Raw genomic sequence first — 27911 nt, forward strand, 5'->3', positions numbered from 1 at the left:
AAGTATTATTTTCTGTTGGTTTGTAAATGGTAATAAAGGTTTGGTCTCTTTTTCATCGAAATTACGCTCTTTTGATTTATATTGGGCCAAGAAAGAAAGAGTAAACCGTGATTTTGGGCCCGATTTATTATTTCCAAGTGGCAACCGTGGTTACTATACAACTCAACTTGTGGCTCTTTGTTCAGTTTGTTTCAAGTTGTATAGTAGTAAAGTAGTGCACGTTAAATTCGCGGAATAGTGTCGGCCGTTGGTTACTATAGCAACATTACATTTGTTTACAAGTATCGCCTGCAAGTGCACTCATCCACGCAGTATATGTACACATATATGTACATATCTAGACAATACGTTGCTTAACATTACAATAGTGGAGCATTGAACCACTCGTTAAATATACTAACAAAAGCATAGTATATGTATGTATGAGCTGCTTACATACATATATAATATAAATTATTTTATTCATATGTACATCAGTTTGATCAACTCTTCTCAAACATGACTGCATGTAGATTGAAATTTGTTACAATAAAAGTAGAAATCTTAGTCATGGTTTTTAGTTTAATGAAACATAAACCGATCCGGTTATTGAATAAAAATGAATTAGTCACTAACGTCAATATACAGATATTCCTCTCGGTATAAAAATTTTAAGTTATAAAAGCGACTTTACCTGCAGCTTATAAAGATTATAGCCTTAACTCAAAACCCCTAAATATCGAGTAATTTAAAAACTGTTTAGACCAAATTTACTTTTAATACACCATTTCTCAACTTGTCACTGGTACTTGCCACTTACTTGCTTATATCGTCCCCTTAGTATAACAATAGCCTATGTGCTCATATGCTATTATTTTTTTATTGAATATTTGAATTCTCCATCGTCGATTTTATATGTGGTCAAAATTTGGTCAAGTTCTAGTTCCACAAAGTGGGTCAAAACGTCAGTGAAAAATATTAAATATTTACTGACATAACGAGATTTGAGTGAGAGCTACTTTCGACAAAAAGTTTGAAATTCATTTTCTCAAAACATCAAAAAATGTATAGGCTATTTTAATACTAAGGGGACGATATACTCGTATGCAACTACTTATTTTGCATGGCGATGGCGCCGAGAATATCAGCTTGCTTCCGGCTAACTATATTTCGGTTAATTTTAAGTTATCTTGTGGGCTCATTAATATCATATTTATTCACTATCGATTCTCATATATAGGGTTGGTAAATGTTGTAGAGTTTTTTTTTAATTATTATTTTTTTTTTTTTTTGCGTGAAAGTCAGTATCATATCTTCGCTACGCGAAATGAATTTCTTTACGCTTGAACAACATTGGGAAGTATTGCGAACTTATGTGTGTAGTTTAACTAGTGTGTTTATTGAAAAGAAGTTTTGGCCAAAATGAGGCACCCACTGTGCCTGCTGCACGCAAGTTTTCGTAAAAAGTTCATGAGACGGGCTTGCTAATGGAAAGCATTATCAGTGTATGCCATTGTTGGCTCAGTGAACCAACACTGAGCAAAAGAAAGTTAATTATGGCGGCCACAAACTCAATTCTCGTGTACGGCAGCGAAGTATAGGGAATTGTGCTAAACTGCAAAGCCAGGAGGCTGTGCAACGAACAGCGGCACTCGGAGTTACCTCAGCTTACCGCATTGTCCCAGGCGCAGCATATTTTGTGATCAGCGGGCAGTACCCGTTAACCTCATGGCCCGGGAACGAATGGATGCGTGAGACTTCAAGAAGAAACACGTCATCGCCAGCTTCTCAGAACGGAGATGCCAAACCATGCTGCGGTGGCAAAGCCAATGGGACACTGAACAGAGTGGATGGCGAAACTTATTATTTTAATTGACAAATGGGTCCAAAGAAATTTCGAGGAAGTGAACTACTTCTTACCTCAGTTCCTCTCGAGACACGGATACTTCCGGAGATAACTATACCGCATAGACAAGGTAACCGATTCCAAGTGCATATCCTGCGAAGTGCTGCGCGACTCAGTTCTAAAATATCCTCAACTCAACACCTTTCATCCTGATATGAATTTTGCACAAAGGCCTCCCATTATTCGCTTATAAGCAATTGAAGGCAGAGGGCCATCAGCTTCATTGTCGCTTCTTGGGCTTTAGAGCAGCTCGAAATGAACAACGATTTTGCTCGATTTTTTCTAATTTTTGCTTCGAATATTTTAAAATATTTTTCTGACTAACGGCATTTTCATCCAGACGACTATGTAAACAAGCAAAACTATCGTATCTGGGGATTTGGAAAACCCGCGAGTGCCAATGTATCCTCATAGAATGACAGTTTGGTGCGGGTTTTGGACAGGTGGCATCATTGGCCTATTTTTCTATAAAAATGCTGCTGGAAAATTCATTTCGGTCAACGGTAAGAACTCCGGTCGACAACGGTTATTGACTTACATGGTAGTGTATTATTTTTTAATTATCAAAACGAAACGGTGCTACGTGCCGAATGCATTTTGTAAAAATAATACATTTTTTCAAACCGATAAATGGTGCCTCTCCGGTTACCGAAGTTGCACACACTACAGTGACATCCGAAATTCACCTGACGAGTATCGATTAGCGAAAAAATTAAGACGCTTCAACGCTGAAGTTCATAGTGCACCTGATGTCAGAGTAAATACTTTGTACTCTTGTCATAAAGTTCCGCAGCTCCCCAGTATATAATGATTAGACAAAGAATTACATAAAGAACTAAAAGATATGCATTTCTCAGCTGACGAATAATTTCACAAAATTTTTTTTATTCTGCAACAGTTAGACTTTCAATTACGAAGGGGAGCCGGAAGCCTATTGCCGAAAATCTAGTTTCATTCTATTTTTGAATTGTATTTAAAAGAGCTGCGCACTAAGTTCCCACTCATCGCGAAATCTTTTCTATCATTTTGATATTCCATACCCATAGTGGGTTTCGAACCCGCGCGCTACCGAATGGTGGTCATGCGCAAGCCCATTCAGCTACAGCGTTTTGTCAATAAATTGATAATGCGATTATATACTATTATTAACGTTGTATTCCTAAGTTCAAACACTGTAAAATAACTTTGAGGTTGTGTATTTGAAAATAAATAAATAAAAACTTAAATAAAAATTAAAAATTAAATAAAATAAAATTTGTAAATAGGTCCACTATAAGCAATTTAAAAATAGCTAAATTACAGTTAGTTGAAAAGAAGCTGACTTTTTGGCACCACTGTCATACAAAAGTAGTCAGTTAAAAGCAAGTAAAAGCATCGTTACGTCAAACGTTAATTGAAAAGCAGTGCATTCAAAGAGAGCTTAACGTTAGCCGAATTCCTTACAATTACGTAATTGTAAAACTGTTTATAGTTCGGATCAGAAGCAAAAAGTATATTATATTATTATATTATATTATACTTCTTCCTACTCTAAATGAAACATTTTTGCAATACAAAAAAAAGGTGATAATAGCTTATAGCAAATGCAATGGCAAGAGCGTTCATCGTTGAAGATTGACTGAAAATCATTTGCCTACAAAATAAAGCAATTAAATAGTTTTTACTATAAAGCAAAAAAGTTTACACTGGCGGTCTGAAAAAAGACTGATGAAAAAGAAGTTGGCGCCTTGGACGTCATGTTATATTTTTTGGGTTGAGTTTGGCACCCAGTTGTTTACCCATTTTTCTGGCGGCGCCTCTGCATGTTTACAAAAGTGTTATTCCAGTATCTTCATTTCCTCCATTCCATCTTCCATTTATTTATTCGTCCTACTAAAAAATGGTCATTATATTGTAAATTTCACAGTTGCATAAATACGCTTACGTGTTATTCTCTGTTTGCCTTTTCCAATCGTAATTTTCTCTTCTATCATTACTAGGCTTGGCCACCACTGATTTATACAACCACATATGTACATATGTACGTAGATATCTACAAATTTAAAGTAATTACATTTATTCCTAAGTGTACAAATTTTTAACTAAAATGGCACGGATTGCAGCGAGCGTAGCCAGCGCATTTGAAAATGATTCTGAGGTGAGTAAAATATGTATTTCCATCTTTTTAAATGATACGTTTTACGCGTTTTATTTAATCACAAAAATCCCCAAAATATCTTAATGCACACTGTACTGGAGAGACACTATTGGAAAGCTGAAAGTGGCCAAGCTTTCAAATTTTCTCTCAGAACTGAACTAATGCCAATATTAGTATGCAAGTAGATGCAAGACTTCGGGTGTGTTTCTGCCATGAGAAAGCTTCTCATAAAACCACCTGCCGTTCGGAGGCGGCACAAAACTATAAGTCCCTCGATTTGTGAAACGACAACAAGACACACACCCATTGATGTACACGCCAATTATATATTTCATATTTATGTAATGTAAGAAAATACACTTTTTTTCAGACTATAGACAATTTAGTAGTTAAATAATCAGAGCACTAGGAATGAATGTACAGAACCTTAGAAAATAAGAAATTAAAAATAATATATTAGTTCAAAATAACTATTATCGATTTTTATTTAATTTACTAAATTCACGTGCAAATAGTAGTTTCTCAATTATTCTCATAAAAAGGCAAAAACACCTAGGAATATTAAAATTTGTATAGTCTAATGAAAAAAATACAATCCAAAGAGCCACTAGCAAGTTTTGACATAAAGAACTGTGAAAGTATAGATCTCCTAGGCGAGGCGAATGAGTTCTATGAATTCGCCTTTAGCTGTAATGTTCTTAAAAATGTTCAATGGGGTGTTAGAATTAATTTTTTTCCAAAGTGTTGCAGATAAATATTATTATTAAATAAAGATGAATTGTCTTTCAAACCTAACAAAAGGTTTAATCACCGGTTTGAAGGCTTCCCCTATGACATTTATTCCAAAACTATGGTACGTGCCAGATTTGAGTTTTTGAATATTGTTATCGTTATTTAATGGAATGGAGAAATGCTTCAAATTGGCATAAAAGTATGTCTCAACGACTATACTTAAAAATTCTAAGATGAGGCTTACGAGCTGGGGAAACATGTACAGAGGGAATTGGAATATTTACGTTTTTGGCTCAGAAGAATTTTTATATTCACTAGATCGGAATTGCTTATTCTGTAGTAAATCTAAGCTCTCTGATATTGATATTTGTGCACTTTGTGCTTTGGCGTGCTTTTGTTTGGAAGAAACTGAGCGAAGTGCAGCAGGAGGCGTATGATCATCTTTTAGTATTTTAAATTTTTTTTTTAAATATTGACGTATATAAAAATAATACGAAATTTATCACATTTCACTTTTTATTGCAGATGAAGGCCATGGATGCTAATCGATATGCGACCAAAAAAACTATCGCCCAAGGTATGCTGGACATCGCTCTGCTGACCGCTAATGCATCCCAATTGAAATATGTACTACAAGTAGGAGAGCAACATCAGTTTTATAAACTAATGCTAGTCATGATTAGTCTTTCGATAATCTTACAGGTGAATATATAAGTATATGTACGAACAAAAAATTATATTATTCTTAATTGCCTGTCGGTGGTAATCAATTCCATTTTACACATCGGTGCCAGTGCAGGTTTTATCTGGCGTGTTAAGCCTCAGCTTGAGTCTGCAGCGGGATTGTAAAATGCATAAGCCTAAATATTACCGATCGGCTCATATCATTAACAACATTCGCACAGGGCTCGCTTTTTTTACCGCTACCGTAAATATATTCATTTCGGCCTTCGACACCAACATACTACTGCTCACAGGAGGGCAAATTGCGGATTCGAATTAATAATTTTACTTACTAGCGCATAAAATAAACACTATGTATATAAATCTCTCTTCAAACGATTGATTGAAACAGACTTTTAGCATGAAATTAATCTACCAGAAGTACTTTTTATTACAATTTATATAAATCCTAGTATTAAAAGAATAAATGACAGAAAAATAAAAGTAAGCATGCCAAAAAAGGTAGATGGTATGGAAACGGGTTCTGAAAGCTACCTGTAGTGTAGTGTATTTGTGTAGTACTTTTGGAGACTGTCGATAAACAGACAAACAGGTGGGTCGCTAATATCTAGGCTTGCTATATCAGCAGAAGTTGCAAAGTAGTGAAAGCCACTATGCCTCAATTTTAGTCCCGCGTCGCTGCATCCCATCGGTGTTTCTCTTTCACCTCACCTCCTTCATAATGGTATCACAAAGGACGAAACCGTTTTTCTTCGTCCAAGTGTGCTCACTCCTTGGGCAACCATACCAACCTAGTCCCGCGAGCGCCGAACAGTGTTAGATGATTCCACCTCATCCTCCATATATCTGGCGCAACAAGCACGCGAAGTAATGCCGAGTATCGCAGCATGCATACTTTGGTGGCAATGTCCCTTAAGGGCACCTCCAAAGCGAGAATCCCTACCCTCCCATTTCACGCGGAAACCACCTCACAGATCCATTGTGTAGCACACAGATGAGCCTAATATCAAAGATATTGAATGCGATCAAAAAAGAATTCAAGCTTTCTCCGACCAATTTCGATCGCACTATCATCGAGGCCAGATCTCTAATTGCCGCTAAGTGGTCGGAATAGATATTTACTTCCCTAATAGTTATTGCAAAAACGGGGTCCCAATCAGGTACTTTTTGAGTGCGGCTACCTCGTTTTCGTGCACACTGCAGTGTGCAGACACCAGTAGGATGAACGCAAAGTTTCTGATGACACTTGAATATCAATAAGTGAGGTCAAGTCTGTAACTCGAAGCTCTCACCTGCGATATTGACAGCTGCAACATTTAGTATTGCGTTAAGCGCTAGAGTAGGAGTGGTTCGAAGCGCTTCACTTATTCCAGTGAGAGCAGACCTTTAGAATCTCTTCAGTTTCTTCACCGACGCTGTCCTTTCCACCTAAGTATTTCGCCTTTACAGAAAGCACCAACGGAGCATGCCTTATTGAGGAGTGTTGAGCTCTGGGTGCTTTATATTTCCACTTCAATTAGACCGAGCTACGTCTTGAGAGAGTTTACCAATAGGCCACAACCCACGGTCCAACTAACAACTGCGCTTAATAACCCTGCATCAACTCCTGCAAAGTATCCAAAAACTTCTTTCTAACAATAAATGCCACGTCAACCGCGTAAGCAATCACCCTGCAGTCCATTCTTACTAGCTCTCCCAGTAACGATAACACAGAGAAATGGTGAGAGAGCACTGCCTTGTAGAATGTCCCTAATCACCTACCGGCGGAGAGAGAAGTCCCCCACTATCTCACGATAGTTTTGTCGCTACGTATTCTATAAATAAACCTGTTAGGGTGGGTTCCGACTCTCAGTTTATCCATAGACTTAGTGATTGGTTCCGGGAGCACATTATTGAAAGTCACTTCAATGGCGAGAAAGCCGCCCACTACGAACTCTTTCTTATATAGGCGGTCCTCTAATTCTTTAACAAACGTATGCAGGGCAGATTCTACGAATCTGCTTTTGCATTAAAGTTGTTGGGTTCACGATAATCGCTTCCGAGGAATTTCATACCTTACATGCAGGTCAATCAGTATTTCAAGTGTCTTCAGCAACAAATTAAAATCGTTTAATGGAAAATGCAATTGCGGCTGCGATTTGAAGATGAGTTTGAATGTTAAAGAAATTTTGTAAAAAGTTAGTAAAAAGCATAGCGGCTATAATTAAAACATCTAGCTACATTCGCCCTGAATTAAATATTACTTCTACTACCCAATACTTTTATGTTTATATTTTTCATGACCTATTCGTATGGAATTATATGAGATGAATACACAACTAAGTTTAAACTTCTATTTCTCACAGCTGCTGGTTGGAATACTTTTTGTAATTATTGGCAGTCTAAATATTAATCACCAAAATGATCAAAAAGCTGCAATCGTTATAAACGACATTATTCTGGTTGTAATTTTCGTGATATCAGTCATAAACGTGATAATATCGGGATTCGGCATCGAATACTCATCACAGCCTCTAATACTCTTAGAAAATGTTGGGAAGAAGCAGCCTTAAAACTTTTCTAAGTAAAACAACATTTATAATTTATTATAATTTAAACCTGGAAGTGCATGATTCGTTTGTTTCTATTTGACTTCGTACAGTTTTAGTTGTGAGGCAGCTGTTGACTTATGCAAAAGTTTGTAAAGGTATTACACCCACCAGAGGGAGTCCGTTGCATCCATTTCGGTAACGAGAGTTCGATGTCAGTCGATCGCATGCAAAACGCAGAGGGATGCCACAATGAAAGTATTGACTTATAAAAACAATCCCGTTGTTCTGCAAGGTGGCGCAAAATTAATAATCATCATTTGGTTTTTGAATAAATTTTTTACTATTGTAAATAAAAAAAATTATTTTGAGTGATGGAAATCTATATTTTGACTTTTACGCGCTCCATTGTTTGTCTATTTGCAGCTGTTAAGTTCAAAAGTGTCAAATATGACTGACGTAGGACGCCATTTGCAAAAATTATATATAATATTTTCCTATGGGGTGATTAATTTTGTGCCACCTTGTTGTTCGTAATATAAATGAAAATGTAGATGAAAATATCAACGAGAGTGATGATGTATCCCCCATCTGTAAAAAAAGGCGGATATGTGCTTTTTGTCCTTAGAATTTACTCCGTATGGCAAAATCTTGTTGTGCTAAATGCAGGAAAAGCTTGCGCAAATATTTATACTATTTTTTGATTCCATTGTGGAACAACATCAAGACGCATGCCACAAATAGGAGGAGAAGCTCTACCAAGTGGCGATTCAATATCTTAGTGAGGTTATCACTAATTCCATCATTGCTCGCAAATGCCGGACATCTCTTAACGAGATGTTACTTTTCTGTTACTGTCCCGCTTGGCATCCCACTTGGTTTAGATACGTCGGCTCATGGATGGACAATGGATGGACAACGGGCTGAGTGAGTTGGCTTAGAGACCGACTGCAAATTCAACCTACTTACCTTTGAGAATTCAGTATTTTTTTATATTACTCATACAATTAAATAAACTGAGATTTCTGGCTTCAATCCAAAACACACTAAATACTAAAACTGTGAAAAATTTTCTAAATTTTTGTGGCCGAAATTTCTTTAGAGCCCTTTTCAAATGTCCGTTGTCAATTCGACGAAGCATGGACTTTACGCATAAAAACGAAGCATGCACTTCTAAGGTTTAAGTAATTTATGTAAATACATATTAGACATCAGACACCAAGAGAGCGAATGCTCAAATTTAACAGCAGTTGAGTATTATTCGCATGTAATAAGAAAAATGGAAAATGTATGTAAATTTTAGACATCAGATACCAAGAGAGCGAACTGCACAAATTTAACAGCAGTTGAGTATTATTGGTATGTAATTAGAGAAAAGGAAAATAGGAAAAGAAAAGGACCTTATACGTTCTTTGTTCGACAATGTTAAAGCCATGGGCTAGCTAAAGGCGTTATTCTAATAGGCTCATTAATAATATATTTAATTTTTACCATTTTTTAGTTATTTCATTTACATTTCAATAAAATTAAAAAAAAAATGTCACTAAAAAGTATTCTCAAATCAATAGTGGCTATTATTATGGTACTAGAAAGAGCAACTTGTGCAAAAATATATCAACTTTATAATTAGTAAATACTTTTGATAAAATATTATTAATTCCTCAACTAAATCAAAATGATAACTGCATATGTAAAATTATTCATGCCGACGTGCAAAAAGCCAAACACGCATATCTAATTACTTCTTTATACTCGTACATGCACACAAACTTCAACATGGCAAGATGGCATACAGTCTGTCTAATGGAAGTGTGACCGGAAAAATTCAACCTTAGAGTTCCGTTATGGACAAAAAAATTAAATTCTGCTAAATAGGTGCATCCATTTCGTAATATGCGTTGTGCGAATTGTTAGTTTTGTGAGAAATTTAGAAAGCGTAAGTTCTTTTTACTAAATGAGTTCCGTGTATGAAAACCGATTTGAAGAAGTATTCCTATGTACACACCCTATAGATCCAAAAATGTCATTTGTACCTGCAACAAAATATTTGAAGATGTCGAAGACGCTCATAAATAAATAAGTGCAACGGTAAACCAAAGTTAAAAACGTTGACGACTTCCCGGAAGAGGCAAAAAAAAACTACCTCTCCAAAGCAATATCAAAAGATCATTGATTTGCTTGTCACAAAGCTGAACTTATCGCTACGTAAATCTGAAGTATATAATTTTATGGAAAAGTGGTGATAATGTATGCAAAGGCGCGATGTTTACGTGCAGAAGACCTCAAATTCCGGAGCACATTGAAAAAATCACTCCTCTCATTAGCACACGAAAACGGACTTGCATGGGCTAAGGCAAATTCAGAAGGGGATTGGGCAAACTTAATATTCACGGATAAATCTTCCTTTTGGGGCGAATAGTTGCATAGATCGATTCTGGTGTTCTGCTGATAATCGACAACTTTAACGAACTGTGAAACACCTAGTTAAGGTTCATGTTTAAGGGGTTATATACGGTTAGAAGGCCGAAAAAAAACGAGTTTTCCAGAATTTTTTCTGAGAATACTTTTAAATTTATTGGTTTTGATTTTTGAACTATGATATTGAGAAAAACGCGTTTAAAGTTTGCCTTGTACTTTGAAGCCCTCTGAAACGACTTTTTTAATTTTCGTGTAACTTCGAAAATATTCACCGGAAATATTAAATTTTCTCTGTGTATTCCTAAATATATGTACATTAAGAAAAAAATAAAAATAAATAGGTTTTTTGAAAATTCCATCCCCTTAGGGCTGCTTCTCCGAAATAGGATTTGGCCGTCCATTTGTGTTTACCACAAATTTGAATGCAGTTTTGAATTTAGCAAAACTCATTATTTCCGTCAGCTGCGAAGATGTTTGGAAGAACCAGCCAACTTTGGATTTTACAAGGGGATAACGATCCCCAGTATCGAGATCGAAGGTGTGTAGAGTGAAAGCAGCAAATTGAATTGAAATGTTGGATTGGCCTCCACAGTCACCTGATGTCAACTCTATTAAAAATCTGATTGTACTAAAAATGTATTGTAGTTAAGCAAAAACTGAAAAACTCACAAATATGGACGATCAAACAGTTATCAAGGCGAATTCGGCTGATTTGGAGAGCAGAATCTAACACAAATCATGACTCGAAGAAGTGGAGCCATTTTTTATTGAATATACCATATTGCGTATTACAAATATTATAAGCCCTGCAGTTTATTAAAATCGAATTAGTAAATAGTTTCCAAGTTATGGCGGTCACGTTTCCACTAGACAGACTGTATGTGCGTACATAAATGTATGTATGTGAACTTGCATACATATGCGGCCATTTGCAAAAATTATATATAATATTTTCCTATGGGGTGATTAATTTTGTGCCACCTTGTTGTTCGTAATATAAATGAAAATGTAGATGAAAATATCAACGAGAGTGATGATGTATCCCCCATCTGTAAAAAAAGGCGGATATGTGCTTTTTGTCCTTAGAATTTACTCCGTATGGCAAAATCTTGTTGTGCTAAATGCAGGAAAAGCTTGCGCAAATATTTATACTATTTTTTGATTCCATTGTGGAACAACATCAAGACGCATGCCACAAATAGGAGGAGAAGCTCTACCAAGTGGCGATTCAATATCTTAGTGAGGTTATCACTAATTCCATCATTGCTCGCAAATGCCGGACATCTCTTAACGAGATGTTACTTTTCTGTTACTGTCCCGCTTGGCATCCCACTTGGTTTAGATACGTCGGCTCATGGATGGACAATGGATGGACAACGGGCTGAGTGAGTTGGCTTAGAGACCGACTGCAAATTCAACCTACTTACCTTTGAGAATTCAGTATTTTTTTATATTACTCATACAATTAAATAAACTGAGATTTCTGGCTTCAATCCAAAACACACTAAATACTAAAACTGTGAAAAATTTTCTAAATTTTTGTGGCCGAAATTTCTTTAGAGCCCTTTTCAAATGTCCGTTGTCAATTCGACGAAGCATGGACTTTACGCATAAAAACGAAGCATGCACTTCTAAGGTTTAAGTAATTTATGTAAATACATATTAGACATCAGACACCAAGAGAGCGAATGCTCAAATTTAACAGCAGTTGAGTATTATTCGCATGTAATAAGAAAAATGGAAAATGTATGTAAATTTTAGACATCAGATACCAAGAGAGCGAACTGCACAAATTTAACAGCAGTTGAGTATTATTGGTATGTAATTAGAGAAAAGGAAAATAGGAAAAGAAAAGGACCTTATACGTTCTTTGTTCGACAATGTTAAAGCCATGGGCTAGCTAAAGGCGTTATTCTAATAGGCTCATTAATAATATATTTAATTTTTACCATTTTTTAGTTATTTCATTTACATTTCAATAAAATTAAAAAAAAAATGTCACTAAAAAGTATTCTCAAATCAATAGTGGCTATTATTATGGTACTAGAAAGAGCAACTTGTGCAAAAATATATCAACTTTATAATTAGTAAATACTTTTGATAAAATATTATTAATTCCTCAACTAAATCAAAATGATAACTGCATATGTAAAATTATTCATGCCGACGTGCAAAAAGCCAAACACGCATATCTAATTACTTCTTTATACTCGTACATGCACACAAACTTCAACATGGCAAGATGGCATACAGTCTGTCTAATGGAAGTGTGACCGGAAAAATTCAACCTTAGAGTTCCGTTATGGACAAAAAAATTAAATTCTGCTAAATAGGTGCATCCATTTCGTAATATGCGTTGTGCGAATTGTTAGTTTTGTGAGAAATTTAGAAAGCGTAAGTTCTTTTTACTAAATGAGTTCCGTGTATGAAAACCGATTTGAAGAAGTATTCCTATGTACACACCCTATAGATCCAAAAATGTCATTTGTACCTGCAACAAAATATTTGAAGATGTCGAAGACGCTCATAAATAAATAAGTGCAACGGTAAACCAAAGTTAAAAACGTTGACGACTTCCCGGAAGAGGCAAAAAAAAACTACCTCTCCAAAGCAATATCAAAAGATCATTGATTTGCTTGTCACAAAGCTGAACTTATCGCTACGTAAATCTGAAGTATATAATTTTATGGAAAAGTGGTGATAATGTATGCAAAGGCGCGATGTTTACGTGCAGAAGACCTCAAATTCCGGAGCACATTGAAAAAATCACTCCTCTCATTAGCACACGAAAACGGACTTGCATGGGCTAAGGCAAATTCAGAAGGGGATTGGGCAAACTTAATATTCACGGATAAATCTTCCTTTTGGGGCGAATAGTTGCATAGATCGATTCTGGTGTTCTGCTGATAATCGACAACTTTAACGAACTGTGAAACACCTAGTTAAGGTTCATGTTTAAGGGGTTATATACGGTTAGAAGGCCGAAAAAAAACGAGTTTTCCAGAATTTTTTCTGAGAATACTTTTAAATTTATTGGTTTTGATTTTTGAACTATGATATTGAGAAAAACGCGTTTAAAGTTTGCCTTGTACTTTGAAGCCCTCTGAAACGACTTTTTTAATTTTCGTGTAACTTCGAAAATATTCACCGGAAATATTAAATTTTCTCTGTGTATTCCTAAATATATGTACATTAAGAAAAAAATAAAAATAAATAGGTTTTTTGAAAATTCCATCCCCTTAGGGCTGCTTCTCCGAAATAGGATTTGGCCGTCCATTTGTGTTTACCACAAATTTGAATGCAGTTTTGAATTTAGCAAAACTCATTATTTCCGTCAGCTGCGAAGATGTTTGGAAGAACCAGCCAACTTTGGATTTTACAAGGGGATAACGATCCCCAGTATCGAGATCGAAGGTGTGTAGAGTGAAAGCAGCAAATTGAATTGAAATGTTGGATTGGCCTCCACAGTCACCTGATGTCAACTCTATTAAAAATCTGATTGTACTAAAAATGTATTGTAGTTAAGCAAAAACTGAAAAACTCACAAATATGGACGATCAAACAGTTATCAAGGCGAATTCGGCTGATTTGGAGAGCAGAATCTAACACAAATCATGACTCGAAGAAGTGGAGCCATTTTTTATTGAATATACCATATTGCGTATTACAAATATTATAAGCCCTGCAGTTTATTAAAATCGAATTAGTAAATAGTTTCCAAGTTATGGCGGTCACGTTTCCACTAGACAGACTGTATGTGCGTACATAAATGTATGTATGTGAACTTGCATACATATGCGGGTGCGCGCACTTGCCACAACAAAAATATTCGCTAAAAATACTCAAGAAGTACAGCGAACATTCATAGGTACAATATTGTGCCAAAAAGTATTAATCCTTTGCGGTCGATGCCGCAGTGCCGGCATTCGCAAGTCGTCGTAAAAGTCGATGCCGCGGCAAGATGTCATTAAGAGGAAAGGAACGTTTTTTGGCATCAGTAGAGTTGAGATCAGAAAAAATAAGTTTCAATGAATTCTAGGTTTTTAATATCACATATTTGCTTTAAATCATTAAGGGAGAAATAACTCCGAAAAGCTAAATTAGCCGTGACTAGCTGGGAGAGAGAAATTTGCCGATCGCAAAGGGTTAATTATAACGTCATGAAGTATGAACAACATTTCTTCATAATTTACTTAGGCCCACGTTTTAGGCCTTTAGTATGAAGTATTTTATAATTATTTGATAATGTGAATTTGTATATTTAAGACGAAAACTGTGTAATAAACCTATGAAATAAAAAGTGATATTGATTGAAAAATTTGAGTTTAACAATTTGGGGCTTTGGTTGCTGTTATTTTGCACACTACTGCACGTGGGTACAGGTCGTTGAAGCTTCAGCGATTTCTTCAAAATTAGATGCTTAACACTTGGAACTGAATGTATGTTGATATCATAGGCTTTGATATATATATTCTGCCTTTTCTCAGCTGGATAGGGAAGCGAAGCAAATGGGTCAGGTGGTAAACGACGAAGACAACGAAGTACCGGCTGTTATCAAACAAGCAGTCGGCGCACTCGCGTATCGTCAGCCACATCACTGTGGACAGTTATAATAAGAAACTTTATTTATTTGAGACACAGATAATAATTTCAGCCTTGAAATCAAACGGAGTGTTAGTTTGGAGGCATTTCAGCAGTAAAATTCTCCCTTCATGAACAAAAATCATACTTTATACATACACCTCTCATCAATCAAACCTATTCTGTGTGGACGATGACAATTTCCTATGAAGTGGGCCTTAGAATGTCGAGAGAAAGATTGGAAGATTTTTGGTCCTTTGTACGTTGGCGACTGGGAATATCGCAAACGTTTGCACAATAGCAGGGGGTGAGAATTGCATTGCACCCCACTTTCATCATCCTCCTACCTTCCGAGTCTTACAGCATGCCATTCGGGATGCTTCCACCCAGCAAATCTTGGCCGTCGTTCAAAAAGCTGCCCAAAACAAGGGAATAATAAATAATTTATGCAATAAAAAACACTGAAAAAACTTAGTGATAATGACCACCTACCACTAAAAAATGTCCAACTCTGGTAAATACTCATATTTACTTAGTTACAACCGCCGATAAGGTCTGATTAGCGATTGGACCAAGCCCTCGCACTACTTCAAGGAGCCTGCTTTCACTAGGGACTACGGAGAACTTCCAGTTGTTTTTCAATGTCAAACATGCACTGGTAGAACCAAAAATGAAGATGAAAGTACAGAAAAAAGATTGTAAAAATAAAGTTTTTTTAGGGGTGTGCGAAAATGTTGTAAAAAAATAAGCGAGTCACTTGCCCGAAAAAAGGTTTTTTTCTCCATTTCGTGGTTTCACTGGCACCATTAAGCACATTTTTTACTCATGCTTGTGTCCTTCTGTGCATCGTGTACGTGTGCCAAGACGAACTCATTCAAGGTGGTCGCACCAGAGCAGCTGATTTTGCGATTTATTCAGCAATATTAAAATTAAAAAATACTTATAAATATGTACATGTATGGAACGTATATACATTTGAATTCATAAATTTTTACAAAAAATATTGACGGAATTTCGTTTCTTATTTCCTTTTCTTGGTACAGGTTTTCGCTGGAACTTTGTTGATTATACTGTCAGTTATTGGGATTCACAAAAGTAAATTTCAACGCTCGCTTGCAGACACTCTTAATCATATTGTGGATGGGATAATATTTCTATCTGTTTTTTGCGATGTCGTAAAAATGAATTTCGGTCTCGATCCTGCAATTTCGGTTGTCGGAACACAAGCTGACAAGTTAAAATAGTCCATAAAGCACAAGTACAAAGAATCACGAGTATACTTACTTACACCCATTCTGACTCCGATATACCATAAAATTGTAATAAAGTTCAGTGAAAGTACAACTTTCGTGTACTTAATGTTTTCAATATTAATGACTGCATAGTATGACATTAGCAGCAATGATAGATCCCTTAAAAATAGTGAAAATAGTTGTTAATTAAAAAAAAAATCATATCACAAAAGTTAGTATACGATGAAAGAGTAGTATAGTGAAAAGCGAAGAGAGCGACCGCGGAAAAAATGTTTGTACTGCATTCAGAACGATCTAAGACGCATAGGACGAACTACCGTAGTATGGCTATGGACCGAGAAGCGTGGAGAAAAATTGTGAAGGAAGCTAATGATCATACCGATCTCTAAGGCATGATGATGATTATATTCTTTCATTAAATTTGCAATATTGTCACAGGGTGTAGGCAATATTTTCGACATATAATGAGGTGACATTGTTTTCAAAAAAAGAAGATACTATGCCCAATAACTCGCCTTAAAGGCTCCAAATGTTCATTCGAATCAAGAAAAAAAAAATAAAAAAAGAATACTCATCCATGTTGTACTAGAGAATATTTTGAAAATCGTAGTCGTGAAATTGAAAACGGTCTTCACCCAAATTACGCTCGAGCTTATTTTGCTGGCAGAACTCTACCAACTTCCTTGAAACGGTGTCATTGGCAGGAAAATCCAAAAAACTGCATTGGGATATTTTGTTGTCATTCGTGATTTCACAATTTAACACGCGGCATTTCATTTTTATAATTTTTTAAATTTCTTAAATTTAAAATCGTTACGAAATAGAAAAAGTACACTTCCACTCTGCTCTATTTTCGCTGTATAAATTCGACTGTTGACTAGCTTCTAATCTTAGATGGCATTCCTTTTCACATAACTCTGGAAAATCTTCGGGGTAAGGGCTTATTCTTACTCAAATGGTTTAGTATTGTTTATGCCTCGAATGCAGCTTTTATTAGAACATTGAAAGAGGCTAACCATTTTTCAAGTTCTTCGGCTTTTGATTTATTACTATCTAAATATAATTTCAAATTATCCCTGAACAATTTTTTTAAATAGTTGCGTATATTTACATATAAAGGTTACAAATACTGTTAGGCCTATGCAGTTTGTAAGAAACCTTATATTTCCAGATTTACATTCACTGAATATTCACAAACAAGTAACTTTTACACAAAGATCTGTTCATTTTCTGTACTGACGTCACTCAATTGTCAAATTTACCAAAAATGAAGTAGCTGTTTTGGGAGTGTTTTTTCAAGCGCGCTAATTTTTTTATATCATAGCAGAGTTGCATTATAACACCCCAACTGTAAATATAGTATTTTTATTTTTATGGGGTCTTTTTCAGAACAATTTGAATTTCATTTTTAATTTTATCATATTTATTTTATTTCATCACAATGGCTGAAGAAAACGAACAAAGCAAGGTAGGGAAGGAAAAAATATAATACAAGTGTTATTTAACTTAAACAGTTGCAGTCATTCATTGAATTTCTAAAAATATTTAATATGTTGTCCTTTTGTTGGTTTTGTCTTGTCGAAATCACAAAAAATAATGTAACGGTTTTCGGAAGGCGCCACCTTCTGTATTCTATTCGCCTTGTCCTTGCACGCGTCTGTTGCAAACAGTGTTGTCAAAACACACAGAGCTGCGAATTAAGGGGAAAAGGGGAATTTCTTTTATTATGTAAATAATGTGAAAGATAGAGATTTTATTGAAAAATTAACATTTTATCATAATTTTATTCTCTTAAAATTCTTTGTAATTCTTTGTTTTTTATTCACATGTTCATTAGAATTAAACCAGCAAATTAAATTAAAATGCATTAATCCTCTAAGTTTGAATTTAATGCAAATTCATATTGAATTATTTCAATATATAATAAAAGTTTAAAATTATTTTAAGTTAATTATATTTATATTTTTTGTTTATGTATGCATATACAATAGATATTTTATTAATGCAATAATTTTAATAAAATTAAATAATGGAAGTGAATGAAATGTATTCTTTTTCAAATTTTTTGTTTTTTTAATTTTTCGACATTTAGTTCATGTTCACATCTAGTAATTCTTAAGAGATCTTGCAAGTGTACGTAAACAACCTTCTGCTACGACTGCTTGCTCTTAGAGAAAGACATTTACATTTCATTTATGCTTCACAATATTTATCTGGCAGCACGAATAATAGTTGCAACGCTGTGTCGGAATGAACTACAATAAATCGTCTTAACCTAAAATCTGTGACTGAAGCAGAAAAAGAAAAAAGAAAGTGGATACAAGGAATCGAAAAAAATCGCATTGGTACATATCAGACAAATTTGTTCAAGAAACGAGAAGTTATTAATAAAATAGTGTCTAAATAGATTTCGTTTCCATAGAAGTAGACAGTCCAAAAATATCATATCAATTAAAACGTCCAGTGAAGCAGAAAATATCTAGAAAACACATCTTGAAAAGAAATGGATTAGAACACCTTGGACGGTGAAGCAATGTGAAGAGTGGAGTAATTTCTAAGAAAAGCAAGAGTACACAACAATATTCTGTAACACTATCTGCAAAACTAATTTGTTGGAAAAAATGTACTTAAATTGAATGACCGTGTTATCGTTGCAATATAATTGGGATTTTAAACTTAAAATGTTTCCACGAATGTTGTAATGTGTCGTGTTGGAGAATTGCCATGTCTGCATGCACAAAACAATGTCGATTTCCGATTTTTTTGTGTCCTGTTTGATACCAAATGGCTCAGCAATAGCTATTTGACAAGTGTTGTGGTAGAATTCATAATTGTTTAAAGCGACCAAGGGTATCTGTGTGGCTTGCTATCGTGTGCCTATACGAATAATGGGAGTTATTTAATTTTTGTTGAGATTTCTCTGTTATAAATTTATCTTGTTCAAATTCGGTTAATATAATAAATTTTGTTAATTGAGCGAAATAAACAAATTTGTACATAAATATGTTAAAAGTCGCAATCCAATTTAAGTAACAGCCAAAATATAAGTAAATCCCGTCCACGCCCACGTCTTGTCAACCGCAATGATAAATTCGATAAAAGAAGGAGTTAAGGACAGCGAAATATCTGAAGGTGAGAACTTTTGACAAATGAGTATTAAATATTCCATTGGGGTTTTCTGTAAACACTACATCGAAATGAAATTTCGAATAAAATAATTGAAATCTAATTCGCGGTTGGCTTTCACACGATGTTTTTGCTTCAAGTATATTACGTTAATAGTCATTCCCATAGTGCCTTGCATAGGCTGAAATTTTTTGTTGTTCAATAGTTCAAAAATAATTTTTGCATTTAAAGTCTTCCCTGTATTTAATAAGACTGGTTGTATGCATAATAAATTTTTTACTTTTGTCAATAGATGGAATAACTCTTGTGTAGGATACAGCCTTCTACATATGTATATACTGCTTACGTTTTTTCTAAAAAAATATTTTAAATTTTTTTTGGAATTTATTTTAAGATTAAGTGCAAGAAACTTTAAGACGATCGTAACTCCACCGCTTCTAGTGCTTTTGGATGAGCAATGGTACACTGCTACCATTTTATTAAGTTGCAATCGTGAAGGTTCTTGGCATTATCACGTTGCCTGGACTTGTTAAATTCTGGGCTTACATTCATATCTAAATTCATAAAGAGTTTAAACACTGTTGCCATCCCGACGAAGGCACAAGATTAGTTAATAATCCTTGGGCTAGTAATTATGCTAACCGATTTTAGTGAGAAATGTTTTTCCTATGCATCCAAAAATAGAGTTTCTTCGACATTATTGACGCCACTCTGATAAATGAGTTCAAATATTGTGCGTTTACACGACAGTCGGTTCTACGTAACCGGAACGACCCGGATTTATATCCGGCCAAGGACTGTCACTTCAGCAGCATTTCCGTTATATGCATGGAGAATGTTTATGCTGCTACAACAACGGGTTCTTCTTTCGTTAAATTTTTTGTTGCATACTTCACGGTGCGATTGAACCAAGTTTAACTCGATAGTTTTCTAACCCCGCATGTTCTTGTTGGATGTGATTCGTAGGAGTTCGGCAATTTTAGTAGCAAGTCGATTATACAATAGTATTTCATACAGACGAAATTCGGTCAATAGGATAATAATCCTTATGTTTGAAGTTTTTAATTTTATTTTACAGATAATATTTTTTATTACAAATGAAACATTTTATTTACAAAACTGCATTTGTAAGTATTTTTTCACATTATATTCACAAACTGCTCGTAACAAGTGCTTTTCATATTTTGAATGATTGACATTTACTTTGTGGTTTTTCCCCACTACAGATTCTATTGCCTGCTCACTGTACTTACCTAAGCCTGACATATCATCGCAAAATTCCTGAACATGTCGAAATACACCATGGACTATCGGCGTAACGGGTATTCCTAAGCTTAAATAAATAGCTTTGAAATTCTTAATGCAAAATCATAGCTGGGATCTATGTAAATTTGTACCAAAACATGCGTTATTCCAAAAAATCACTTAAAACCCCAAAAAATCACTTTACATCTTTCCAACATCAAGTGGGCATCTCGGGTGCGCAAGTTTTTCTAACAATACGGATTAAAGAAGGATTACAGTGGAAATTGGCTCCTTCGTTTGTTATGCTGCGCTCCACGTTACATAATTTTTCCTATGAAACATGAATAATTGTTTCCATGAATAATTGTTGTAGCTCTTTACCAAGCCCTGCTAGTCGTGGTGAAATCCCCAGTCACCATCGTTGTTGTAGCAGTTCATCCAGTCCTTTTTTTTTTGAGTTAAGGACAACGAAATATTTGATCATCCGGTGGTCATCGCTGTTGTTGTTATTGTTGGTGTAGCAGCATAAACATTCCCCATACATGTACAGGGAATGCTGCTGGAGCGATAGTCCTTAAGCGGTTGTTTCGATAACTTAGAACAGACTGCCCCGGAAACGCGGACATTATCGTTGTTGTTGTTGTTGTTGTAGCAGCATAAACATTCCCCATACTTACATACGGTGAATGCTGCTGGAGTGGCAGTTCTTGGCCGAATATAAATCCGGGTCGTTTCGGTAACGTAGAACCGACTGTCTTGGAAACAATCGTTTGGTGGTTATCGTCGTAGGTGTTGGTTGGCCTCCGATGACGGCAATTGGGGCGGAAGTTCATGAAGGAAGTGAAGGACTCCCGAAGAATGCAATTTATGACCTGTTTATGTACTGCGGCGCGCAGTGAATCTTGTGTTAAGTCCCGGGATTCCTGCAGGGATTTATTTACTAAATTGCTAAGCAAATTGTTGTGCTCCTTAACGTGAGAGCATAGTTTCCTCGCTGTGTAGATATTCAAGAGACATCCAACGGCTGGTCTGGCGACTTTCGGGGAGCGGGAGTTCATAAAACTGGGGAGAGACTCCACCACTACAGTAGGATCGCTCAGTAAGCATACCATTGTGATCCCTAACTTGGAGCAAGCAATTTGCAAACTCGCCTGAATTTTCTACCTATTTCTAGTTCCAGTGGCCACGTTACTAACACTAGCCACTTTCGCCATGAGCGATTTGACTATCTGAGCGACAGTAAGTCGGCTCTCAAGGCCCTATCATCCTGTGAGATTAAGTCCTCACTGGTCCTTGAGTGTATGAGAAACTGAATCTACTAGGAACGCGCAATGGTATCCGGCTAATTTGGGTCCCAGGACACAGGGGTATAACTGGGAACGAAGTAGCGAACGCATTGGCAAAAGAGTCTTGTCATTATTAGGACCCGAGTCCTTCCTTGCTATAGGGCAATACACCATCATGGAGAAGCTTAGGAGGGAATAGCTAAGGCTAAGGGAGGTTTGGTGCTGGCACCAAAGTATTGGACTACACCAGGCGAAATCCTTTTTGAAAGGGTACAACCAAAAGGGGCTTAAAGACTCATAAATCTCCTCAAGTACAAACTGAGAATGCGCACTGCAGGCCACTGCATTCCACTGATTCTTGTCGTTTCTTCGACCAATTCCAGGAGACTCCAATGCACCTTCTCCTTGAATGTAGCGCTATAGCGCGGAGAAGGTTGAGACATTTCGGCCAACTGCAGCCTAAAGAAAGACACATACGCTCAGGATAGAGCTGGGTATCCTGAGTTTAATAAGGGAACTGGGTCTCGATGAGGTACTGTGATGAGCAGAGGGCACAAAAGGCCATTCTTCATTCACTCAATCTTAGCAGCATTGTTCAGGTTTCGAAGTGTAGAAAGAATCAGATAAGTTATCAAATTTGTCGCTTCATTCTATATTTCATTTTGTCCTATACCAGCCCACACCCGGCACACCAGGTCTCAATGAATAAAGTGTAACAAAAATTTTTAGGGTCATCTATTTAAACTGTTTTGAGTGCATTTTTTTATATTGATTTTGTTGAAGAATATTGTGTCGATCGTAACAAAATTGACGAGGTTATGAGTATTGGAACGTTCGTTGTTCCAGGCCGTATTTCTATACCTGAAAATTTTGAAATTTTTTTATAAAACTTTTAATTTTTAAGTCCATGTACACCATAACTCCAAGTCTACTGGACCAATCGTTTGCATAGTACTACATACTCAGGCATGCCTGAGGGTTATTTTTTATTTGTATGAATTATTTAACTTACAACAAATTAAATGATTTTTTTTAGCGCAAATCGGTTTTTTGGCTTTCCAGAGTTACGAAAAGTTAAAAACTCGAAAAAATTCTCCCGGGTATACCTTGAGGAACATCTCCTTTAACAAACACATTTTGATTTTTCTGTTTAAGCCCTACATTAACTCTCGTCTAGGACCTAGAGACAAAGCTCAATAAACCGGGACAATATACTCAATATATACTATACGGCTCCGGTTTTTGAAGGGCGAAATAGGTTCAAGGTCACTATTGAAAAAGAAGGATGGCTTAAGGGCTTTAGCTCCAAACGTAATACACTTAATATTTATACGGACGGTTCTAAAATGACTAGTGGAGTAGGGTCTGGGATAAACTGTCCAGAGTTAGACCTAAGAAAGTCGTATAAGCTTCCAGATCACTGCAGTGTATTCCAGGCTGAGGTTACCACATTTAGAAAGGCAGCAGACCTAGCTTGTGCTACTACTCGGACCAATTCCAAGGGTAACTTTTACATAGATAGTCAGGCAGCCATTAAAGCAATTAGGAATTACATCGTAGTATAATGACCCAAATCGTTTTTCAGAGCAGGGAGGCAGTAGAAAGGTTGGCAGCGAATAGTAAGCTACATTTCGATTTGGTTCCAGACCATAAGAGCAATGAAGGGAACGAAATGGTAGACGATACAGCGAAAATCCTCGAATTTTGTTAACGAAATTCCAAAGCCAATAAGAACGAAATACAACGAACTAGGCGAAAACATATCAGAGTAGCAGCGTATGCCTATAAGAAAGGAATCTCGGCAGCGCGGAGCCGGGCTCAAGAGAAACTGTGGATCATCTCCTTTGCGGATGTGCTGCGTTATTAAAACAAACTCTTAAAATATTTATGGGCGCCACAGTTTGATGGATTGGAAGACATCTCAGCAGTATGTTCGAAACGTCTCCTTAAATTCGAAATAGATGCAATAGACAACATGCGGGTGGACTATTTCAAAACGCATAAATAATGAATTCCATGTGGTATCGCTGTGGACCGAAAGTTATTCGGGTTGGTCTGCATATTGAAAGCCATAGAATACAGATTTTTGAATCATTTTACTTTGGCTGAATCATGTTAATCAGGCATTGATGCGAAATGCAAATAATTCTAATCTTTGTAAAAAAAGAGGTTGTCTGTAAAGCCGGTTTACTGACGATAGTTTAACGTGATAACGTCATAAGAAAATACTGATTGAATGGTTGCATTTTTCAAAAGAAAATTTAAATTTTATTTGTTTGATAGATATTTTGTATGGATATAGAGAATGAGTTAACATTAACATAACATAATATACTTTAACATAACATAACATAACACAACATAACACAACATAACACAACATAACATAACATAACATAATATAACATAACATAACATAACATAACATAACAAATTACCCCGTATTAAAGCACTTATCAACAGCTTTCATTTGATACCCATATTGTACATACACAACCAAAGGTTACCCGGGTCCACGTTTTGACCTATATCTCGAGACCCCAGTCACGGAGCGGCATGAAAAATACTCTGTACTAAAGCATTCACCAACAGCTTTCATTTGATATCCATATTGTACATACACGTCCGAAGGTTACCCGGGTCCACGTTTTGACCTATATCTTGAGACCCTATCTACCAATAGGTATTCAAACTATACGGAAATCATCTTCAATACCTACTTAACAATGTGTGTAAGTTTGGTTTAATTCGGTTCAAAGACACGGCGGGTCCACGTTTTGGCATATATTTCGAGACCCTAGTCATCAATAGGTATGAAAATTACCCCGTATTAAAGCACTTATCAACAGCTTTCATTTGATATCCATATTGTACAAACACATTCTAGGGTCCACATTTTGGTCTCTATCTCGAGACCCTAGTCACGGAGCGGATGGAAATACTCTGAACTAAAGCATTCACCAACAGCTTCCATTTGATACCCATATTGTACATACACATCCGAAGGTTACCCGGGTCCACGTTTTGACCTATATCTCGAGGCCCTGTCTACCAATAGGTATCCAAACTATACGGAAACCATCTTCAATACCTCCTTAACAATGTGTGTAAGTTTGGTTTAATTCGGTGCAAAGACACGGCGGGTCCACGTTTTGGCATATATTTCCAGACCCTAGTCATCAATAGGTATGAAAATTACCCCGTATTAAAGCACTTATCAACAGCTTTCATTTGATACCCATATTGTACATACACAGCCAAAGGTTACCCGGGTCCACGTTTTGACCTATATCTCGAGACCCCATTCACGGAGCGGCATGAAAAATACTCTGTACTAAAGCATTCACCAACAGCTTCAATTTGATATCCATATTGTACAAACACATTCTAGGGTCCACGTTTTGGTCTCTATCTCGAGACCCTAGTCACGGAGCGGCATGAAAAATACTCTGGACTAAAGCATTCACCAACAGCTTCCATTTGATACCCATATTGTACATACACATCCGAAGGTTACCCGGGTCCACGTTTTGACCTATATCTCGAGCCCTATTTCCAAAATAAAATATAATCCACGTTACTCGTGGAGGATGTAGCTTTCGAATGGTGAAAGAATTTGCAGTTCATTCAATGCAATGAGCAAGGTAACTACATATGAGCAAGGTAACACTAATGAGCAAGGTAACACTAAAGAGCAAGGTAACACTAATGAGCAAGGTAACACTAAAGAGCAAGGTAACACTAAAGAGCAAGGTAACACTAATGAGCAAGGTAACTACATATGAGCAAGGTAACACTAAAGAGCAAGGTAACACTAATGAGCAAGGTAACTACAGGCCTGTTAAATCGAATTATAAGACGTTATCACGTCAAAATACAGCTGTGTTGTAATACAGGCGTTTTTAAAGTACTTATGGCGTATACATGGCGTATGAGTGACATTTCTCACTGCAAAATCATATTACTATTAAAAACCCGAGCCGATCGCCTTTGTTGCTAGTTTGCCTTGGTTTTGTATAATGAGTATTTATAATTATAGTTCATGTGAAAAGATTGTATATTTCCGCAATGCTAGCTTTTTCTGGTTGCTATCCCTGTTTAAGTTAAACGCGAGTTCTTCCGTAAACAATTCATTAAGCGACTTCGAAATATCATCAAACCAATGCGTTGTCTTATGTATACCATCTGAAAGATAAAAAACTTGTAATAATAAAAATAGTGTTATATTTATAAGGAAAATACAAAGTAGCTTTATAAAAAGTACAATTAAATTTTTGTTTGGCATAAATGCCACATTGTCTATTTTTTCTTGCAATTATTTGGAAAAAACTCAAATTTGAAGGCTTCGTGAAAACGCGGATGGCAAATATTTCTTAATAGACCATATGGTTGGCAAGCACAGAAGATACGCTTTTCAATTCCTTTTGCAAATGGTTGTTTTGCTCTTCTGGAATGAGAAATTTATCATAATAATAATCAAATAATAAAGAGTGTTAAGCGTAATGTTTACTTAATTTTGATAATATTTACGTAGTTTTGAGTGAAGGATGGTTTTTGGATTTGAGGATACTTTAAAAGATCATTGCCTTCATATCCGAAACTTATTTTGGGAGAGAGCATTTTAGAATATCTTTATAATGCCTTTTATAATTAAAAAAAAGTTTCACTTAATTGCTTTTTTAATTTTATTTAATTTTTTTTTTTGTTAATTTGTTTTGTTTTTTTATTGTATTTTTTAACGTATTATATTACTATTTTTTTTAATTCATTATATATTTAAATTTTTTTTTGTTTAAATAATTTTTTCTGTTCTTTTATCATACCACCGAATGTCATAAAAAATTAAAAATAACCTACCAGACAAAATTGATGATGTAATATAGGAATAAGCAGATACCATTTTTCTAGCGGGGCTATTCTTTTTTAATTGTATTAATTTTTTTAATATTATTTGTATTTAATTTTTTTTAATTTAATTTTATATTATTATATATATTTTTTAATTAATTTGTTTGTTTACTTTAATTAATTAATTATTTTTTCTTCTTTTTTTCTGCCCTTTGTTATACCACCCAATGTAATAAACAATAAACCAACCAAGCAAATGTCATGATGTGACATAGGAATAAGCAGATACCATTTTTAGCGGTTTTTATTTTATTTTATTTATTTTCTCTTCTATTATTGTTTATTTTTAATTTTTTTTTTGTATTATTATTTATTACTAATTTTTTTTTTTTTTTTTTTTACAATATTATTTACATTTTTTTTTTAATTTAATTTAATTAATTTTTTTTTTTTAATTTAATTTATTTAATTTTTTTTTAATGGCTATGCTTCCAATTTTTTTATTGTAAAGGGTATTTCCGTAAGAGCTCGAGAACTTAAAATGATAATACAAAATAGAAATATTGTTGGAATGCATTTTTTTCTATTAAAATTTGGTAGAAAATTGTATGGCATTTATTTTTTGAATATGATATCCCGCATATGTCCGCCGCAGCTACGAGTTACATAGTCCATTCGATCAGTCCAAGCTTTCACTACTTTTTCCAATAAATCTGGCCGTATGGGCTCAATGGTGGTTTGAACATTGCAATAAATCGATTGTTAAGCGCGCTGAATGGCAAGTTGCGCTGTCTTGTTGGCACCAAATGCTGTTGAGCTGATTAACTTTTGGAAACAAACATTTAGTCAGCGTCGCTCATTAGCGCTCACCGTACACCATACATTGCAGCTCATTTCGAAAGAAATAAGAGCCGAGGATACCGCCAGTGCTCTATGAACTTCGTGAACATTTTTTTTTTTTTTTTTTTTTCAAAGTAAATTTCCACAGTTTGAAACCGTTGTGATGACATTAAATGATTGTCAATCCTAATATATATATAATTGGCGCGTACACCCTCCTCCTATTTGTGGCGTGAGTCTTGATGTTGTTCCACAAATAGAGGGACCTACAGTTTCAAGCCGACTCCGAACGGCAAATATTTTTTATGAGTAGCTTTTTCATGGCAGAAATACACTCGAAGGTTTGCC

General features: G+C 35.5%; 2 protein-coding genes and 1 long non-coding RNA gene across 9 annotated transcripts in view; 2 read left to right on the plus strand and 1 right to left on the minus strand.

The window, feature by feature from the left end:
* The first annotated feature begins 201 nt into the window (after positions 1 to 201).
* Positions 202 to 16298, plus strand: LOC128866981 (ninjurin-A). 7 transcript variants are annotated; one of them, XM_054108081.1, is made up of 5 exons: positions 202 to 416; positions 3865 to 4022; positions 5280 to 5456; positions 7784 to 8001; positions 8080 to 14702. In XM_054108081.1, the coding sequence occupies exons 2-4, from the start codon at positions 3972 to 3974 to the stop codon at positions 7988 to 7990; spliced, it is 435 nt and encodes a 144-aa protein (XP_053964056.1). In that variant the 5' UTR covers positions 202 to 416; positions 3865 to 3971; the 3' UTR covers positions 7991 to 8001; positions 8080 to 14702. The 7 variants fall into 7 exon arrangements, with proteins under 7 accessions (XP_053964056.1, XP_053964083.1, XP_053964040.1 ...); XM_054108108.1 differs by lacking the exons at positions 7784 to 8001; positions 8080 to 14702 and adding an exon at positions 16009 to 16298; XM_054108065.1 differs by having other exon boundaries at positions 7784 to 14702.
* LOC128867023 (uncharacterized) lies at positions 14965 to 16340 on the minus strand. The gene is made up of 3 exons (XR_008454980.1): positions 16250 to 16340; positions 15458 to 16192; positions 14965 to 15380 (listed from the first exon to the last, which is right to left on the minus strand). It is a non-coding gene; the product is annotated as an uncharacterized LOC128867023 (long non-coding RNA).
* A 2158-nt stretch (positions 16341 to 18498) lies between these two features.
* Positions 18499 to 27911, plus strand: part of LOC128867029 (axin) — a 66528-nt gene continuing 57115 nt past the window's right edge. Inside the window, exon 1 of the mRNA XM_054108122.1 lies at positions 18499 to 19350. The gene's annotated coding sequence lies outside the window, so the exon portion shown is untranslated. The remainder of the gene's footprint in view (positions 19351 to 27911) is intronic.

This window comes from Anastrepha ludens, chromosome 2, assembly GCF_028408465.1.
Source record: "Anastrepha ludens isolate Willacy chromosome 2, idAnaLude1.1, whole genome shotgun sequence".
NCBI lineage: Eukaryota > Metazoa > Arthropoda > Insecta > Diptera > Tephritidae > Anastrepha > Anastrepha ludens.